Source organism: Cygnus olor, chromosome 1 (genome assembly GCF_009769625.2).
Source record: "Cygnus olor isolate bCygOlo1 chromosome 1, bCygOlo1.pri.v2, whole genome shotgun sequence".
Taxonomy (NCBI): Eukaryota; Metazoa; Chordata; class Aves; order Anseriformes; family Anatidae; genus Cygnus; species Cygnus olor.
Window position 1 is genome coordinate 183,153,093 of NC_049169.1, and position 21,584 is coordinate 183,174,676.

General features: G+C 37.1%; 1 protein-coding gene across 5 annotated transcripts in view; it reads left to right on the forward strand.

Moving 5' to 3' along the window:
- The window catches only part of TRPC4 (transient receptor potential cation channel subfamily C member 4), a 166,073-nt gene that overhangs the window by 96,973 nt on the left and 47,516 nt on the right, over nt 1-21,584 (forward strand). For 4 of the 5 annotated variants that reach the window (XM_040543339.1, XM_040543367.1, XM_040543345.1 and 1 more), the window contains exon 3: nt 670-1,188. In XM_040543339.1, the coding sequence (XP_040399273.1) occupies nt 670-1,188 (519 nt within the window). Of the gene's footprint in view, nt 1-669; nt 1,189-17,787; nt 17,950-21,584 lie in introns of those variants that run through there. The other variant, XM_040543378.1, reaches the window with a different exon arrangement.

Below are 21,584 nucleotides of genomic sequence, written 5' to 3' on the forward strand. Positions count from 1 at the left end.
TAAAAATAATGTTTCTTCTTTGGGAGCCCTGTGTTACCAACTGTCCCATTTTACTACAAAAATAGTATGTTTGTGCATGCAAATATAGAAATGAACCTTGAGATAGTAAATTCTTTGCAACAGGTATCTTTGCTTCTCTGTATGTCATGTTTCTAACCTTCTCCTTCAGGAAATGTATCTTTTCTTCCTCATTTACTTGCCATTTTTATTTTGTAACTTCAGCTTTCCTGCCCCCTGTTCACTGCTTCCTTCAGAGTATCACAATTATGCCTCCATGAATCTCTTTCCTTGACAAAACCGAAATTAACAAGGGAGAGACCAGAAAGTGTTTACATCTTGCTCACAGCTGGGGCTTCAAGAGACTTGACAGGAACATTTGCGTCTAACTCTTCCTTGTGTATCTAATCATTTGCTCTAATGAATTGCTGCCTATGGACTGTTTACATACAAAAAGGCTTTATGAAAAATCATACCCTGTTTATTGCAATTTATGAACTGAAAAGAGGCTATGATGGTTAATTGAATTGTTATATTTAAAGTGTTTCCTTCACCTCCAGTCGGAAGCAGAGATCCATCAGAGAGGGTAGAAGCTGGTAAACTATTCATGGTATAATTTTCTGTAGTTTTCTTTCTATTTAGAGGCCTATAATAGTTTTTCATTTTTTATAGGTGCCACCAATACTTCTGGACAAGCAGTTTTCAGAATTTACACCAGATATCACACCCATTATTCTGGCTGCCCACACCAACAATTATGAGATCATAAAGCTCCTTGTGCAAAAAGGGGTCTCTGTGCCCAGGCCACATGAGGTCCGCTGTAACTGCGTTGAATGCATATCAAGTTCAGATGTGGACAGCCTTCGGCACTCTCGATCCAGACTCAATATCTACAAGGCTCTGGCAAGCCCATCCTTGATTGCTTTGTCCAGTGAGGATCCATTCCTTACTGCCTTTCAACTGAGCTGGGAGTTGCAGGAACTGAGTAAAGTCGAAAATGAATTTAAGTCGGAATATGAGGAACTGTCACGGCAGTGCAAGCAATTTGCAAAAGATCTCCTGGATCAGACACGGAGTTCCAGGGAATTGGAAATTATTCTTAATTACAGAGATGATAATAGCCTGATAGAAGAACAAAGTGGCAATGATCTTGCAAGACTGAAACTGGCAATTAAGTACCGTCAAAAAGAGGTGAGTGTGATGGAGAATATTTAAGCATATTTAGTAGTAGTAATGTGATAGATAATAGCTTGAAATACATCCTTTTAAATGAGACAAATTGCTGCTTATCTTTTCTTCTTCTTCTTCTACAGATCTCTTATATTTTAATTAGATTAATTTGAGTAAGTTTTTATGGTTTAATAGTATCAGAATCTGAAATATTTTGTTATAGCACAGATCCAAAGAAACTTTTCTTTTCCTTTTACACCTGAATAGACACTGTCTCCAGTAGCTGTGCTCTGAGGTAAACTTCAATAGGAGGATGAGAAATATAGACAACATACTTCAAAATAACTTTATGTATTAGTTGTGTCTGAGGAAAAGCAGGTTATGTATTTAAACAGCTACAGAATACTATAGGTACATCTACAGAGATGTTTCTTCTGAAAGTATCTATTATAAATAGATACTGAAACATAAGATTAATAGCAATGAATGATTCCCCAAAATGTTGACATTCAGATCTTTTTTTTTCTTTTTTCTTTCCATAAAATCCAAAATAGAGATACCTGAGCACTGGTTTTCATAACAGTTAAAAATTCATGAGTTTGGTTGGTTGATACAGATGTTCAATTGGAATCAGAGGATACCTGCATTTCTTTTAAAAATATTGAAGTTTTTACATGCGTGCAGAAAGAGATGTACCGTTTCAAGTTTGCACTGAAGAATGAAGTCTGACAAGACTGTGAAGAACATCTCCACAGCTTTTGGTGGCAGAACCAGAGTGTCCATCAGCATGTACATTTTGTGTACTTAGCTGCAACTTTTTTTAGCACAAGGGACAGAACACCCAATGTACAACTTTTTTTTTTTTTTTTTTCCTGTTAATTTTGCACCACTGTTGGTGGTTGGTTGTAAGAAAAAACAAGCTGGCAATGCTTATGGTGCCCATTCCTGACACCTACCATTCCCTGGGCTACAATTAGCAGCAAATAAGAGAGATTCTCTGAAGTCATGCAACTATGCATTGGGTACAAACAATTTGTTAACTCTCTACTGTATAATATTGTCTCAACTAAGGGAGAGTTTGGTTTTATAAAGGCTGTCACATTTTCATCGTGCTACATTCTAGGCATACAGTGAACAATGAGAAATAGTTTCTTGTTTTCCTGAAGCAAATAAAAACATTGAGTGATATAATTGTTGTTTCATTTGAGTACGTAGAAGGTAAATCCCCAATTCTGTATATGATTCACAAGCAAAAGTTATTCTCATATGTCCCATATGACTCATATGTCATTCTGACTTAAGCAAATTGCAAAACTTTAGTGAAACAGTGCAATTAAATATCAGAGAATAATAGCAGTCTATAATAAGGAGTAGATATAGTCATTTTTGCCACTGATTGCGAAATACATGTGTCTCAGATATTGGGAATTTATAATAGAGAAATCCCAGTAAAACCACATTGTCTCCCACTGTTCAATTATCCTGTTTTACCTATGGTTCTGTTTAGGTATTACGCATATACCTACACAAATGGGAAGAAGTGTTTACTAAAATGCTTACTAATTTTCCCACATACCTGAAATAAAGAGCAGGGAGATTAACAGAGTGAATCAATATCCTCTGGTTTCACAATAACTTTTGTTAGGGCAATTTGAATAATTATACTTGTAATTTACATCTCTGTCTTGCCTGGCCTGCCCAATACTAACTGGTCGATGTCATTTAAACAGTTGTAGTATGAACTCAAACATGGTAGCAGGGTGTGGTTGTCATTACTGGCAGTACTATCTCATTTTGCTTTTTTATTAGACATTCAGTTACCAACAAAGAGAAAACATGAAATTTTGAATATTAACCTGTTAACCGTTTCTCCAACACTTTTCAAATAAATAGATACTAGCTTATTTTTGTTTGTTTTGTTTGTTGTTTTCCCATTCTTATTCTACTGTTATCATCTTTTTATTCCTCTGTAAGTAGCAGGTAAAAGGCCAAGACACCTTCTTTGTCTCTGGCTCCTAGTGCAACAGTTTTTTGAAGAAGAAAAAAAATAATTTTAAAATATTGATTTATTAGAAATGAGTAAGAAATACCTTTGGAAATTTCATTTTTCCTGAGACCCTACAGTTACCTTGTCTTTTTGATATCATTAGGGTTTCTATACAAATATATATATTTTCTATCTAATAAAAAATATTTTATGTTCTACTGAGAAACATCAGTTCTGTGGTAGAAGAGTGAGTGAGAAATCAAAAGCAATGTGAAGGCAGATCTATCACATGGCAGGATAGGAAATAAAAACATCAGAATATTTGAAGATTAAGAAGGACATTTTTTTCTGATCCTGAATTATTTTTCAAAAGTTTGATTTAAAACATAGAACAGTTGCTAAATTTTCATTTCTCTTCCCAGTACTTTTTTTTTTTTTTTGAGCTGAAACCTTTTTTTTTTTTCAATAAGGATTTAGCTGTCTAATTACTAAAACTTTTCCAAATGTCTCTTGTTGGTCTTCTGAAAGTTCCCAGTTCCCAGGGGCAGGCTTATTTCTGAGTCATTGGTACTTGTAGAGCCTGAACTAGCAAAGAGACACAGAAACAGGGAGAGAGGGACAGGGTCTTAACAGTTAGCATGGTTAAAGACAATTAGATTAAAAAATGTACAAAATTTATTAATTAGAACTTGAGGGAAAATATTTCAGGGAAATCAGCTTCAAACTACCTTGCTCACTTATTTGCAGTGAATTATTATATCACCAAATTAATATATCACTATATTATAAATTATACATTATATATATAAAAAATATATTATGCATTATATTACATACTACATTATATACTAAGTTATTATATCACGATCACTATAAATTATTATACATTATAAATTATTATATCACTAAATTATTATGTCACTAAAATATTAATTGGTTAATTAAATCTTAAACACAACAATATAATATTCATATTACATGGATCAATTCTTGTTTTCTAAGAAAATGAGGATACAAGATAAAGTTAGCTTTGTCACTGATAATACAAGCTGTATGCTCTTTTCAGTACAAAACTTTTAAAATTGCAATCTTCCATTTTTCACCAGTTTTCTATATAAAATAAAGCCTCCCTGGAATTGAATTGTTTCACAATAATGTCAGAAATTCAGTGAAAGTTTCAATGAAAACATGTCAAATCATTTAAAATCTGTCATTTCACATTGATGTCTAAATACTTCGTTTCAGTAAAGCATTTTGTTTCACTACTGTTTCTTACTTTGCTTGGACTTCACCATTTTTGACAAAGAAAAGTTTATACCTAATATCATACATATCATATTATTGTATAAAACAGTATAAATATTATAAAAGTAAAAAATATTCCTTATTATAATTGAATATTTCAACAATGGCTGGAGAAGTATATTTGAAAGTACTAAAATAAAAATTTATCATGTTCTAAGTAATATGTTCTAGTGTTAAAACTGTCATTCTTTTGGAAATGTTGGCATTTTCTTCTAACATGGAATACAAAATATGTCTGGAAACACTGGAAATTTCCATACAGCTCCTCTGGCAGCAATACAGTTTAAAAGTCTGAGTTAATTTTCCTTTAGAACCACAGATTGATTTTGAGTAACTTTAGTGGCCATTATAATGCATTTCTGATTAAAATTCTTTGAGGTGTAAAAGCTTGAATTATTGACTATGTGAGGAGAAATGAATTTGGAGACACACACATACACACACACACAAAAGACTGAATATTTGGACGTTTTTAACACCAAAGGAAGATGTGTTTAGTCTATGAATCTCGTAACTGAGAGGAGTGATGTATGTAGGTTTAGGATCATGTCTCCAAAAGACTTATTTCTGCAGATTCTCAGCCGTAGTATTCAAAAAGTTTGATAAACATTTTGCCAGGCAAGAGCCAGGTATTCTTAAGCAGGTCATATGTTTGCTTTGTAGATCATGTAAATGTCTCTGTGTTTACAGATATAGACTCCACAGACTGTTAAAAAGCATAAATTATGAAGGTAGCTTATCTACTACATATGCTTGAAGTCTTATTCTAACTGGTTATCTATTACCTCAGAACTTAATGAAGTATAGGTGTCCCAGTGGAACCTGCAGTTATTGCTGCTGGAAAAGAAAAATAAAAAAAAATATTTAATTACAGGGTGAGAGCACATCTGTTTCATGTGGGTATGTAATTTTTCCTACATTTTAAATGCATGGTGAAGCAATCCTAAAGTATGTGAGCAAATTCCATATACAGTCAAAAGCGAGGTGTATGTGTACAGGGAGATCCCATCTTCTCAAGATATCTAAGTTAACTCTGAAGACATCTCTTTCTGCTCTCAGTGTAAGGAAACAGGGAACTTCAATTAGAAGAATTACTTCAGTAGACATTGAAAATATAGATGCAAGTTAGACACCTGATTGCATCAACTGCAATTTCTACCCTGTGGTAATAGAGATTTTAGATTCTGAAGGCTGAGAGCCCACGTAAGGGGAAATGAATCTCAGCACTAACTTTTTAATGACGTCTCAGAAGGCTTCAATAACCTTTGAATGCTATATGCTGCACACAAGTTCCAGTCATCTCAACCCAGTTCTACTTAAACTATTCATGAACTGACACCAGCATCTTTTTATTTTGAATGCTTGGTAGAAATAATTAACTCAAGAAGGAGGAGACTTGCTGTTAATTAAGTACAGTGTCAGTCTCTCATTTCAATTCCTTTTTTTGCATTATCCTTAAAAGAAATGCTGCTGTGATGTCTGCCTTAAGCAAGAACAAGCAGTATTGCATATCCCTAACTAGCAATGCACAACCTTTCTATTAAAATGTGACTGGAAGCAACAGAAGTTCGCGCATGGTTTGAAGGAGTCACTACTAATGCACCAACAAGCTTCCCTAGAAACCTGGGATATATTTAGCCCCAGGAACTTTTTTTTTTTTTTTTAATACTTAAAGCCGTAAAGCTTTGGCTTATGAAGCAAAATATGAGAGACAAAAAATCTTTAACATAGTGGATAAATAAGGTAGCACACACACAATATTTCATTGGGAATGTAGACCTATACCTATAGGAATTTTACAGCTCTCTTTACTCCCTCCATGTACTTGCCTGTGGTTTTGCTGTTCTTCCACCATCCCCTGCAGGAGCACCTAATCTACAGTTCAGATTCATTAGTTTTGCTGAGAGATGAACCCCAGCATGAGCTGTGGAGGAATTTGTTTCTGCTGGCTGCCTCTAATCCTCCCACAGTCACCTTCAGTCCTTCCTGACTGCTGCCACCTCCTCCCTACTGCGGCTACTCCTTTGTGCTCCCCACACATGCTACTGTAGCTGCACCAACAGCTATGTTTAACCTCATTCCTCTCTACAGGTCATTTTGGCAAAGTCCAAAAGCTTCAAATAATTTATGTTATTTCAGGTCTTAGTAACTGCCCTAGTAGCAGGAAGAGCTCATATGAGCATCCACCTTGAGGAGGAGCATTAACTCCTTTCTATTTTTTTTTCTGTTTCCTAGCTCCCACAATGCTCTTAAGCAACTCTTCTTCTCTCACATATCTTTTAGGATTTTCTCACACAAAGCCTTCTCTCCTCCTGTCCAAGATCCAACCTTTCCATATCTGTGCTAGGAGCAACTGACCTATGATAAAGTGACTGCTTAACCAAGACACATTTGAACAGTTAGCTGACCAAAACTTCTGCACACTGTTGTGGTGAGATATTTTCCCCTGTTTGGTAGGTCTCCCTCCATTAAGATTAATGTTTATTGACCAAAAAAAAAAAAAAAAAAAAGACGAGCAAAGCAAGCTTGCCTGTCTCCTCATTCTTTTCATATAGCCCTTTGCTCCACCAAGTTTCCACAGAGATTTCTCTCTTCCCTTCTGTTCCCCATTTAAAAAAAAAATAAAAAAAAAATAATAATAATAAAAATAGTTAGTGCACTCATGTCTAAGGAGAGGTCAGATTTTTTTTTTTTTTTTTGGTAGAAAATAAGTCCTTCTAGACTTTATAGCTCCAGGACTTAAGGTAGAAAAAATGACAGAGAGGTGCTGAGTATGGCACTGGCTTGACAAACAAGGACTTATGTTTGTGAAAGCCATGTAGATCTCAAGTTTGACTGGTGGCATTTGAAATTCTAATTTTTCATATTGAAAATAAAATGTTCATACAAAACTATTAACAAGCAATCCTGACAGAGAGGCTTGGCTTTCTTTTGCAAAAAAAAATAGAATGACATTCCTCCCCGTCTCATTCCCTCTTCACTAGATCATCCTTAGACCATCTCCACTGGCACAGTCCAGCAGTGGATCTTCTATCCATTTCCTTCTAGCCAAACACTTGATAAATTCTGATGACCAGTGGAGGTATCACAAAAAAGGCTAAATTGCCAGTCTCAGTGGCTTAGAGACAATTATTCCCTAGGCTGACCATCAGGAAAACAGTGTCTCAGATCCATGCAGTCTCAGGCATTTCTATTGAATCTTGTTTTCCCTAATTTAGTGACTCCATCTTGAGACAGAATAGATCAAACAGAATTCCTGAGACCAGAAATACTTGAAAAGACACATGGATCATAAAGGAAAGTTCTTTTGTTTCTAAGGCCAAGTTACACAAGAGACAGTATGGCTAAGTAGATCAGACAGGACTTTAGTCCTTCCTCTAACACCAGATTGCATGTTACTTCGGAAAGATGATTGCGTATTAGATTCACAAATATAATACAGGTATCTTCAGCTTTTGTCTGTCCTTTGTAAGTATGTAAAATCCCAGTCACTTACAGGTTCAGTGGAATGATCACTTCAGTTGCTGTCTGTTCCTGCTGGCTATTGATGCAGTCATTGAACTGTTTGTATGTTGACTTGCCTGGTGCCATATTCATACATGTATCTGAAAAGGGTTCCTGAGGAGGGGCGTGAACTCCCTTCTCTGTTTGAAGGACTGCTCCTTGAGGGTGCAATAACCATGGAGAGTGCCACAATTTATCCTGTCTTGGGGCTGTCTGCACTGGTGTAGCCTCATCTTGAGTACTTTGTACAGCTTGGGATGCCAAAATAGGAGGACATAAAACTATTAGAGACTGTCCAAAGGAGGGGTATGAAGATGGGTGAATGGTCTAGATGGGGAGATGTAAGCAGCTGAAGTCACTTGGTCTGTTCAGCCCAGAGCAGAGCAGGCTGAGGGGAGGCCTCATGGCAGCCTGCAGCTCCCTCACGAGGGGAGCAGAGGGGCAGGCACTGAGCTCTGCGCTCTGGAGACAGCAACAGGACCCGAGGGAATGGCATGGAGCTGGAACAGGGAAGGCTCAGGCTGGGGGTTAGGAAAATGTTCTTCACCAAAAGATGGTGGTCAGGCACTGGGACAGGCTCCCCAGGGAAGTAGTCACAATACCAAGCCTGCCAGAGTTCAAGAATAATTTGGACAATGTTCTCAGACACATGGCCTGATTTTTGGGTGGTCCTGTGTGGAGCCAGGAGTTGAACTCGATGATTTTTGTGAATCCCTTCAACATGGACTATTTTATGATTTTGTGATTCTATGATTGTCTCAGTCCTGACTGGTGAAACTGACAAGGGTGCTTCAGATCAGATAGCAAGGTGGGCTTTGGGACATAGCCAACCCGGAGTTCATAGCCTCAGAGCTTCAAGATAAATTTCCATGTCAGTCCCACTGAGCAGATCTTATGTCCTGTATGTGCTATTGTAACACATTGAAAGCAATAAATATGGTACAAGTGTGATTGCAACTCCTCATGGTGAAGGGTGTAATATAACAGGAATCGCTTTCTTCTTTATTTCATAAGACTTTTATTTTACTTCTTTTATGTATAATCTATCCATGACAATGGCAAAACAAACCATGTAATTCTTCTTTTCTGCTGAATCTAAACTACCTCAGCATAAAGAGGGTACATTTAGAGCAGCCCATGGAACTCATTGACTCAGCTTCTGCCTTTGTGGTACTTGATAAAGATCCTGCTTAGGCCTGTTGCAGGACTGCAATTATCCTGCTTAGGCCTGTTGCAGAACTGCAATTTCTTATGCTTTACTGATATTTTATGGACATTTTAAAGTTGACCAACCAGCCTAAGAGAATGTCGTCTTGCGACAAGAAAGAACATTTTTCTTTGCTTCTGAAAATACATTCTCATTCACTTCTTTACCTTAAAATATTTTTAACTTTATTTTAAAACTTGAAAAAAAAAAAAAAAAAAAAGTTGATTATGCCTTTTGAGGGCAAAACACCAGAAGAAATTGCTGATGTTATTTGCAGCTCCAGTTGTCTGGAAAACAATGCATCAATATCTGCTAAGTACTGATTTGGGGACTGAAGAAAGAATTGAAAAAAATCTGAGTTGTTAATAGAAGATTTTGAAAAGCTTGCTAGTTTTGTTGCTTAAAGAATTCAGTTTTATTTTATTGCTATCATTAATCAATATAAAACATAACTTTCTTTCTTCTTTTTCTGTGTTGCTTCAACTTTCCTGGTAGTTTCACTTTATATAGTGTTAGATTATGGGACTGACACAACTTAAAACCAGTGCAAGAGTGTATTGAACCAGAATAAACAGGGAAGAGAACTGAAAGCATATATTTTTTTTTTTTCAATGTTCTTTTCCTTTTTACAGTACATTTGGCTTCACAGCAATGGAAATAGACAATTTAGAAAGTTATGTGTTGCAAGCTGTGCTCTGTAGACATACGCAAAAAGTAGTTTGTTTATCTGATATGTAAGTGCTTTGGGTTTGATTTTCTTTCAGCCTATGTAAATGCTTAGCAAACCCATGACAAATAGCTGAGATTGCAGACTCATCCAGTCTTTTACACTCACTATTAGAAGGTGTGTCAGGGACTCAACAGATTAACAGTGTTTTGTTTTGTCTTTTTACAATAACCCACTTTTCCTATATCAGGTATGTGTCTTGTGCAGATATCTTGGGTACATTTGGGCATATCAAACGGTACAACACATGAAAGAATTAAGACCTCTCAATAAGATAAAATAAGATATTTTGAGGAAAGATTTTAAGAAAGTGAAAACTCTTTTGCCAGAGAGAGAATAGGCTTGATGTTAGTGAGCACTTGCAAATAAGTAAGAAGTTGATACGGAAGTATTTTGCAGAAAATTTTGAAGAACAGGGGAAAGCCAAAGGTGAATAGGTGAATGTATATGAGGAGAAATGAATCCAGAGCCGAACATCCTCTGGCATATTCTTTATCATATCATGCACTTTTTTTTTTTTTTCCTCTGATTGTGTTTCATTCCTGAATAATGTTGAGAAAAAAAAAAAGAAAAAAAAAAAAAGTAGGGTCCTTAGCATCTGTAGAAGAGAAAAGACCAGTGCAGATCTTCAACAGAAATTTCTGAAGGTCCACAGAGTGTAATGCACCTATGCTCTGTTGCTCAAGTACAAGATCTGGCTCATTATTTTTTTAGGTGGATGAAGAGGAAAAGGAAATGTTTTACACTTCCTGCTGTGAAGAAAAGATAATAATATTTAATTAGCAGGGTAATGTATTCATTTAAATTAGAGGTTCTTTTAAATAGCTAACCTTAAAGGTTTCATTAGCAACCCTGTTAGGGTTCACAAAAAGACATGACTCAGTTATGCAGCATTTGACATTAAGCCAAGCTGAAAATGTAACAGAAGGTAAAAAAGGTTTGACACACTATTAATAAAAGTAGTTCAAGGCTTGGACTCCTTTTTTTTTTTTTTTTCTTTTCTTTCCCCCCCCTTTTAATGGCATGTATATTGAAACCAGAAATAGCCATTTTTGTAGTGTGTTGGTTGGTGCTGTGAGTCCTTCCACATAACCAGGTATTTAAGTAAGGTACCTATCAGCATCTTAGCCTAGGGTCTCTTCATATTTGATGGGAAGAGACAGACATTTCCAGATAGCAACTCAGGCTGTCTAAGAACAAAATCATTTTTGGCACCACCTACGGTCCTTCCACTGATTGCAGAGGAGGCATGAGATAACTAGATGTGTTGTACAGGGTAAAGAGAAGGTAAAATTATTTAAGAAGGATAGAACAAAATTTCTGGAAGGTAAGTAACAATAGCCTTAAGCTAATTTTATGAAAGTCTTGATATTCTATTCTGAGAACTAGAAAAGCTCCTTAAAGTGAGATAGATGAACCTGGAGTGTCTGTTTACTGGAATCTCTTTGGCAGTCCAAGATACAACTTCCCTTCTGGGTCTATATTAACCAGAAAGTTCAGAAACAAAATTGAGTTTCCCACAGAGACTCATCTACATTGTTTATACACAGTCGTGTTTAAGCACGGACTTAGACATCATTTTAGAGTTCTTTGGAGTGTAAAGACGGAACATGCTAATTGTTTGTCCTGCTTTAGGGAGAAGGTATCATTCATGCAGTCTGGACAGGTTGTGTTTGGTCTAACAAAGTGATCAAACATAGTCTCAGATCAACTTTTCCTAAACAATGTTATGTTTCTGGCTACATACAGACTAACAGTCAGCAATTTTAATAGAAATATACGAGACTCGGTACTGAACTGTTGTCCATACTTGAACCTGCTCTTCACTTTTCGATGAAATATAGCTTTCCTTTAACCACCATAACCCATGTATCTGCCTTACAGAGGAACTGGCAAAGAACCCATGGCAAATAGCTTTATAGGACTTATACTGTTCATACAGGTAGCATTTTCCTCCCAGCAAAATCAAGTGCTTGGGAGCTCCCACCAACATACAGAGATTGAATGATGACTTTGGATTTCATGTAGAGAAATAAACATCATGTAAAGCTGCATTCCAGAGTTTTGTTTGAGGGAATTTTACTTGATTTTCAGGATTAGATGGAAAGTTTACAGGGGGTAATGGCTGTTACAAGTATGGCAGCCTGCAAGACTCCTCTTGTGTCGAGCCATCTTTTCATCATTATTTCCAAAGCTGGAAATCAGTAGTGAGCTTATTCAAAACCAAAGTCAAAATCTTGAAATAAAGAGCTTTTATATGCAATGACACAAAAACAAAAATAAAGACAACCAACTTTTCTTTCACTGTATATTCTCAATACAAATACATTAGTCAAATTACATTAAAGGTAAGTAGAATAATTACACTTGAATGAAGAGAGGCCATTGTCATTTCCACTAAAGTAACTTAAGGTTAGGTCTTCCTAGCCTGGCTGTGAAAAATTGTTCTTTGCTCTGTACTAAACCTTGGCAAAATTGATCTGGGAGGGAGAGAATTCTTGTTTTCAGTGACAGATCTTTCCAGGTATAATCATTGCAAATTATTGTGTAGAAATGACAGTTAAACAAAACCTAGTGAATACATACAATTATATAGATTCGAAGTTGGCTTGCTTTTGAAATTAAACATTCCGTTGAGACTTTTGCAATCAGAGTATACATATTTGCTTGGACACTAACTAGATTTGTGGTCAAAGAGATTTCATTTACCTTGACTTTAACAAGACTTTCAACACCATTTCTTACTATATTGTTGCATCCAATTTAGGAGTTAGGATTTTACAGACTGGATAGGACAATAAGATAGGTAAAAAACTGATTGGATGGTCAAGGTCAGAGGGTTGTGTTTAATGGGCCATAGTTTACCTGAAGATGAGTAAAAATTTCAGTGCTGCAAGGATCTGTACTGGCCCTTTGCTTATTCAAGAGATGTAGCAGAGAAGTGAAGATGATAAAGGAGTCCACTCTTGAAAAGTTTGCAGGTGACACCAAGTTAGAGAGACCAGTTGATATCCTCAAGGACAGGGTTGCCAGGCTGGAGTAAGAGGCTGACAGGAGCCTAATAAAATTCAACAAGAACAAATGCCAAGTCCTGGACCTGGGAAGGAAGAAGCCCCTACAATGACACAGGCTTTGGGATTGACTCCTTGGCAACTTTGCAGAAGAAAAGCTGGAGGTGTGAGCACCTCCAGCCAAGCACAGGCCAGTAGCAAAGAAGGTTAATAATAACACGGGCTGTAGTAACAGGAATATAGCCAGTATATTAGGCAAGTGCTTGGCTTGTCCCCCTTTAAATAACACTCCTTAGACCACATGTGAACACTGCATCCAGCTGTGGGGCCCTCAATACAAAAGTGACATCAATAAACCTGAGATAGTCCAGAGGAGGGCTACTGAGACAGTAGGGAGGCTGAAGTACTTCCACTGTGAGGAGGGACTGAGGGAGCAGGGTTGATTCAACCAGGAGCAGAGGCAGCTACAGGTGAGCCAACATCACCTGCCAATGACTACAGAAAGGTCATTGAATATACGAAGCCAAGCTTTTCACAAGGGTGCACAGTGGTAAGATAATAAACAATGGATATCATTTTCCAGAAGAAAAGTTCAGTCTGGATATAAAGAAAAAGCTTTCCCATGAGGACAGTCAGGCAGTGGAAGAGGTTTTACAGAAAGTCTGTCTCCATCCTTGGAGGTTTTCAAGATTCAACTGGATAAAGCCCTGGGCAACCCAGTTTGATAGGTGACCACGGATTAAGCAGGAGGTTGGAAAAAAGACCTCCTGAGGTCCCTTCCAAGCTGAATTATCCTATGATACAATGACAGGAATCAAGGAGTCATATGCATTGAGGCCAGTGTGTTTGGAAGTCTCTGTGAACCTGTCATCAAGTGTACAGGAGATGACAGATACTTGCCTCTCTCTCCTTCTGTGGTATTAAGAATTCTGGTCATGTGAGTCTTTCTTATATGTGTTTACCAGTATATGTCCTGACATTTCAGCTGAAATCATAAAGAGGGAAGCATTTTTATATCTTCTTAATTCTTAGCACCTTTTAAGAGTACAGAAAGAACATTGTTGTTGTTATTAATATAGTAGCAGTGCTCCAGGGATATTTAACTTTACATATAGTTCAATGCATGTGAAATAACCAAGCAATATGATATTTCATATGATTAAACAAGGAAAAGGGTAGATCATTTTAAAATCACATCAGAAGAGAGAATATGGAAGTGTTCATTTACAGATTTTTTTTCCCCAGGAGTGGAACACACAGTATTGGAACTAAAATTAGTAACAAAACAAAACAAAACAGAAACAAAAACAAAAACAAAAACAAAGGAAAATAATGGGTTCTTTAGCAAATGTATATTACTCTTCCTTTATCAAATGTTGAACAATTATTGTGATACCACCTCAAAATACAAAATTCTTAGGTGAAAATCATTATCTTGTAATTTTCAAAGAGAAGGTAAGGCAGCAACTTTCCCTTGATTTCTGCTTTCATTTCTTTACAATTAATGTAAATTGACCATAGTTGTAACACTACCAATACAAATATTCTACCCATACAATTGCTCTCTCAGCAGTGGGTCCTTTAGCTTTTATCGTTCCTGAATTTCCGTGGAAAAGCTGGGTTCTGTAACAGGTCCAGAGGGTGCAGAAAAAAAAAGAAAAAAAATATTTCCCCAAAACAGGAGTGAGATATATCTGCCATGCAGTCCTCTCTTCAAAACAGGAGGTGAGTTTTTGCCCTTGCAATCTGTCAAGGTTGAACAATTAAAGGTTTTGTGGGTCAGATACCTTGCTGAGTTTTTTTTTAATCCCCCATACACAGAAAAAAAAAAAAAAAGAAAAAAAAAGTTTGTCTTTGAAGTTCTGAAATGAAGCACTAAAGAAACTTAGAGTTAAAACTTGAGTGCTGTTGCTTTTTCCCTGTTGATTAAGATGTAATTCAGTTAACATTATAGTTTAGTTTCCAAGTATGGATTGTTTTGGCTGACATCCTCTCTTCCTTTCATTGAAGTGTGGTGATAGAAGCTGAAACAGAAGCATTACAGCATCTGCTGGGGTTTGACCTAACAGGAGGCTCAGCGAGGTGGTATTTAGGGAGTAAATTTGAGAGTGCCAGTTGGTAGGAAAGAAGCTTTGTTTCTCTGATTACCATATTTGATGCTATTAGCATTAGGCATTTACAACTGCAGGGTGGATACTGTGGAGAAGAATAGATACTGAAGAGATAGAATAAATAAGAAGCAAGATACTAGCTCAGAAGGCATCACCCAGCCTGCCTGTGGGTCAAGACAGAAGTCCAGCTGGCTGATTTTGTTAGCACCTGTATGTTATGCATAAGTGGAGGAGAAGTGAAGGGTATGTGCAATCTAAATTTAAATCACACGTCACATAGAAACTCCAATGTTTTTGTGGGTTTGCTTGAAATTTTTTCTCCTTATTCCCTTATCTTTTACTCTACAATAATTTTCTTTACTCTTAATTATAACACATGTCTTGTTCTTGAATTAAATTTTAGTTTAGGGAATCGTGACTTCATGCATATGATCAGATTGCATCTGCTTAACACAATAGGAGAGTGAAAAAGAAGCAGCAGATAATATTCCTTCAGAGCACCAGTGAGCTGTATTTCAGATGGATTAAAGAGCAGCTGTTTCTTACAAATATATCCTTTCTGACATGCTGGAGTAGAAGCTGGGGCATGCATGCCATGCAATGACAACAGCCTATGGAGTGTATTTCTCTGCCAGTGAACAAATTGACCATGATTTCTTAAGGAAGAATGTGCCCTCAGACCCACTGGGACCAAAACACAGCATTTGCTTATATCAGTGCATATACACAATATGTCTCCTCCACTTCTAGCTTTTGGCAAATGGTAATTTTATCCCATATTTTTAAATAAAATATACCTCTTTACCTAAAAATATAAGTGAATGAGTTCTACTCCATCTCCATAAGAATATCTGTGGAAGTTGGGAAAAAAAAAATCTTCAAAATTTTAGAAATGCCAGTCTAATGTAAAAATTCGCCATGCATTTCAGTAAAATATTGTTTACCTAACTGGTATCTGAGGCTTTGTCTATAATGCTAAATGAAAGAAGACCATAGTTTAGCCCTGAGACCAAGTGACACTAAGGGCAATTGCAGATTTACCTTGCATAAAGCCAGCTGGAGTGGTCAAAACTGGAAACAGACAAATAGGTAGAGTGAATGACTGGGATCCATTGCTCAAACTCAGTCACTGTTTGATATGTTGGTGTAGATATAGCCTGAACATCCCTAAAAGTCATGCATATGTAAAAAATCAAGTACACTCTTATTGGTTCCTTCCTTCATTCTGGTCCTTTACCATGAAAGAAGACAGTAGTGTTCTGACATCTTTCTGTACAAGAACAGTGAGAAATATTTCATTGAGGTACCAGACTGCAATGGCTAGCTACAAATAACAAGGCTTCAAAGGGATAAAAAGACTACCAAAGGACTGTCATTATTTCTCACGTCTGGCAGATTCCTGATACATAGAATTTCATTAACAGCTATCTTAGATATCTTCGCATTATGGGGAAGTAAGTATTTCTTAGGTCTGTTCACAAAAGAATGACATTTTCTTGAACCACAATTTGCTCATAAGCATAAAGGAAATTTTGGAGCAATTATACTTCTTGTAACCCCTCCCAAGTTTCATATTCTGTGTTTAAATCACATAAGCTGCACATGGTGGTTGTAAAGAACTGTGGTTCTGAACTCACATAAGGCAAAAATGGGAAGAATGGTGAATTGCAAAGAACTGATGAAAACCGCCATCTATGAAGTACAGAAGAAAAGTTCATGAAGTGCACACTTGACACACAATTGATGCATCTGCTATAGACTTACTATGAAACATGCATTTCTCCTGCAAATGGTCTCAGAATAATGCTTACTGACAGTCACTGCCAAAGACCTATCATTTCATCTGAGTATTTATGCAGGAACTGGGTGGCTATCTGATTTCTCAGATAAATGCATAACCACGTTAAACAAGAGGAACTTAAAGATGGAAAACATTGAAGTATTTGAAGAGAAAGAAAAGCCAGTTGAGTGACTATATATATATTCTTTTCATGAATATTAATGAAACTACAAAGCCAGCCCTCCCTACAACAGCTTAATAGAGAACTTTACAGAGAAAAAATGGAGTTTATTGTTTTATCTAGTTTAAATGCCTTTGTAATCAGTCAGTGTGTTTATTTTTCTGTCATTTCCCTAATTCTGTATTCAGTCAAGCCTTCAAATGAGCATCAAGCTTTCTGAAAACATGATTTACATTGATTTTGGGGAATCTTGGGAGAACAGTTCCACACAAGCTTCAGATAATAAACAGCTAGTTCCAAAGAAAATGGGAAACCTTGGAGTTCAACATGACTCAGTTGCTGGCTCTCCGATCACTTGGCTAGAACACATAAGCTTGGAGTCAAAAACGTTTGTGTTCATATCCATTTTTCACATCAGGATGCATGATGGCACTTCATAAGCTAAGCTAAGGGAGTGAAACCGAAATTTGCCTGGTACTAATGGAAGGTGATTACCATTGTTTTTACAGGAAGAAAAAATAAATAAAAAGAGCTCATCTATAAGTCAAATAACTTGACAAAACATCAGTGCTCCAAGGATTCTCTTCACAGAAAAAGGCAGAGCCTGACAATGGAGAAAATAAAAAGAAAAAGCTTTTTTTTTTTTTTTTTTGTAGTCAGTTTTCTTCCAAATAATGACCTGCTCAAATCTGAAAGAATGTCCAAAAAAGGAAAGTGAAGCTAAAAATGTCTCTCTAACTTGTTTGGCCCCTGGTCAAAGGAGGAGCAAGGCAGTCTCCAGTGATGTCCATATAAATTCTCAGATGAGCGAGTATTGTCCAGAGAAGGAACCTAACTTTTCTAGCCCCTTTCCTATCTTTCCCTTACTCAGAGCCTTTCCCAGCTAATTCTTCTTGAATTGAACTCTTGTTGCTTTCCGTGCTTCAGTTGCTTTCAACATATTTGCAGTACCCTCATGAATTTTGAAAGGTTGGTATATGAATTTGTAACTTTTCTTTCTGGCAATCTGGCAGCTATAAAAAGTAAACAAAATGGTACAATGAGCTGGATATGAGTGAACTCACTGATTCTGTCATACCCTGGGTTTGTAATAGAAGCCTTAGTGATACAGGACACAAAAACAGTTTCAGCATAAGAAACATACTGCTGGTATTTGCTGAGTGGTTCAGACTTTTCCTTCCTTCCATCCTTCCTTCCTTCCTTCCTTCCTTCCTTCCTTCCTTCCTTCCTTCCTTCCTTTCCAGACTATCCTTTGTATAAGTGGCTGTTTGTTCCCAAATCAATTTGACTTGATAGAATGATTTACATGAGTTCATGCTATGAATGATGCATGTTATTTCTACCCATGTTAATATACGAAGTGGCTTAGAATATATATTGATTTTGGTCTCCCAAGGTTATGAACAAATGTGATTATAATCTCATTTTATTCAGTGTTCAAATGAGTACCGGGAGAATGATTATCTGCTTTTTCTATTCTCTCAACAGTTAGTTTATTTTGTAATTTGTATTTATTTTTGTAATTTTTTGGTAAAACTATTGGTGCAAACAGCAAACTTATTGTCAGAAATATCTGAAAAAAGAAAAAAAAAAAACCTTGGGAAATAATAAGATTGAAGTGATAGAGAATTAAACAAATATTTTGACTATTATGCCTTCTCACCTAAACATGATGCACATATTATTACAGCACAAATGTTTGGAATAGTTGAAATGGTTTTATGTATTTGGCAATAATATGGTTCAGTGATATCAGGCAGACAGGCAGAAAGTCTCTTCCTCTTTTCAAAGGGAATAACCAACCATGAAAAAGATCTTAGCAATACATTCTGTTCCTAGAAAAGTAATTCAAACCTAAATAAATAATTCAAACCTGTAAACACAACTACTATGGCTCTTACTAAAAAATGTGTTTTAGTATAAGTAAGATCATGAAAATGCTTACTTCAAAAATACCTCACAAGCTCATCTCATTTGACCTCCTTCTCAAAACCAGGCTAATATCAGAGTTAAAACAGGTAGCTAAGGAACTTTCCAGACAAATTGTGAATATTTCTGAGGATGGAGAATCTGTATCTTTCCTTCACATCCAGTGCTCATAAGGAATATAAGAGCAGTTTTCCTTAGATCCAACTAGAATTTGTCTTGCTGCAGCTTGTAACTATCCTTATCCTTTCTTTTTGTAACCCCCTCCCCCCCAAAAAAAAACTGCTTTTGTCCATAACCTCCCTTTTGTTTGTGTAAGACAGCAAGTGAAACCCATCATTTGTCTCTCAGGCTCACACACTTCCTTTCTTCTCTCCCTGTGCATCATGCAATCAAGTCCCACAACCTCGTGGGGGTGCCCTGCTTGACTTGTTCAAATTTTCCTATATCTCTGTCATAGTGGGGGACCCAAAACAGAACACAGCATTCCAGATGTAGTCTCACAAGTGCCAAACAGATGGGAATTATCACCTTCCTTGATGTGCTGGCTATGCTTGCATTACTGCAGCCCAGCATGCACTGCACAGGCACAGTCATGTTCAGCTTCCTCCTTTCCGCTGTCCCAATGTCTGTTCTGAAAAGCTACTCCCTAGACAGTCAGATCCACCCTGTACTGTTGCACAGGGTTATTCTGTCCCACGTGTAGGACCTTGCATATAAATATCAGCCTTATTTTTTTAGATTATTATGCATGGAAATGCACCAGCTAGCTGTGTAAAAATAGCAATCTGATATAATGGCAGCAAATTCGTATTGTATTTTCTCTGTAGATATTAACAGATATTTAAATGTTTTGAAATATTTTTGAAATATTTCTGGAATGTTTTTGAAATATTTTGAGTTGTGGTAAGCCTAATACTTGCCCAGAATGGGAACTAGAAGCATTATACCCGCATCTCAGTTCTAAAATTTTGAGCTATTTACATGCTCATCCCCAAGCCCAACAACTGATTATTTTTTCCTTATTACTGGAAAGTCTAACAAGGCTATTCATGCATAGCTGGTTCCTAAGAACTGCATTCTATTTTCAATGACTGTTGCCTTTTCTAAGCAATTAATCAGAGTCATTCCAATTATAGATAAGTCTTGACTTGTTATTAGATATTTAATAGTTTTCCGTGTACTGATTCATTTCACTGAGAAGTACCGACAAATCAAATGGAGGGTTTCTGCTTGTGTTGGTGTGGCAAAAAGGAAATTTAAAATGTTAAAATTAAAAACTGCAACATCGTTGTTTGTACAATAATGTTCATTAATCATTTAATTATTTCAGTCTTTGCTTTTATGTTTTTCTTTTCTTTTGTTCCTCCTCATACTCTAAGTTAAACATTAGGATAGGAACTCAGCCCAGAAAGCCAACTGTATCCTGGGCTGCATCAAAAGAAGCGTGGCCAGCAGGTGGAGGGAGATGAGTCTCCCCATCTACTTTGCTCTTGTGAGACCCTACCTGGAGCACTGCATTCAGTTCTGGGGCCCCCAGTACAAGAAGGACATGGAAGTATTAGAACAAGTCCAGAGGAGGACCATGAAGATGATCAGAGGGCTGGAACACCTCTCCTATGAAGACAGGCTGAGGGAGTTGGGGTTGTTCAGCTTGTAGAAGGAAAGGCTCCAGGCCGCTCCTTATAGCGGCCTGCCGGTACCTAAGGGGGCCTACAGGAAAGCTGGGGAGGGACTCTTTGTCAGGGAGTGTACTGATAGGACAAGGGACAATAGCTTTAAACTAAAAGAAAGTAGATTTAGATTTTATATAAGACAAAATTCTTCATGCGGAGGGTGGTGAGACACTGGAATAGGTTGCCCAGAGAGGTTGTGTGCGACCCATCTCTGGAGGTGTTCAAGGCCAGGTTGGATGGGGCTTTGGGAAACCTGATGTAGTGGGAGGTGTCTCTGCCCATGGCAGGGGGGGTTGGAATTACATGATCTTTAAGGTCCCTTCCAACCCAAAGCATTCTACAGTTCTATGATTCTATTTTATAAGTACTATAAAAAACGCTGGCATTGTATGCTGTTCTCTGTGAGAGCCGTATAAAGGCATCTTTATGAAGACATCTATGCAGTGAATTTGTTTTGCTAAAGGAACTGAACTGAAGCTGATTGCCCTTTCAGGTAGTATCCTGAGTTAGCTGGTTAGTTTCATTAATGACAAAGCTGCAGACAGAGCTGGGGAAAAATTGACCCAGATTTGGTTCCTGGAAGAATCATCATTATAACAACATCCTTCTCCAGTTGGCTAGTGCTTGCACAGGATGGACATCAAAGATTCACAGCAATTGGCACAGGAGTGCCTGGGTTCCTGGCCTGAGGCAGAAAACAGACAGTAGAAATGTACCCAAAGGAGTCCGAAGAATGATTCCTAGCTTTTAGAAACGAAAATGTAGTGCTGATCCAGTCAAGAAAGTTAAAGAATTTAAATTGCATTTCAATGTTATTTGACTTGATGAACCAGTCCTCACGAAGTGCCTAAGTCCATAAATAGGCTTTTTGGACTTAGGTCAATAAATAGGCTTGGGGCGGGGGGGGGGGAGGGGGGGAGGGAGGGGAGGAGATCTAGAGGAGAATATGTAGTGATGTCTCTAGAAGGAGAAAGAAAAAAAATATACCAAATTTAGGAATCT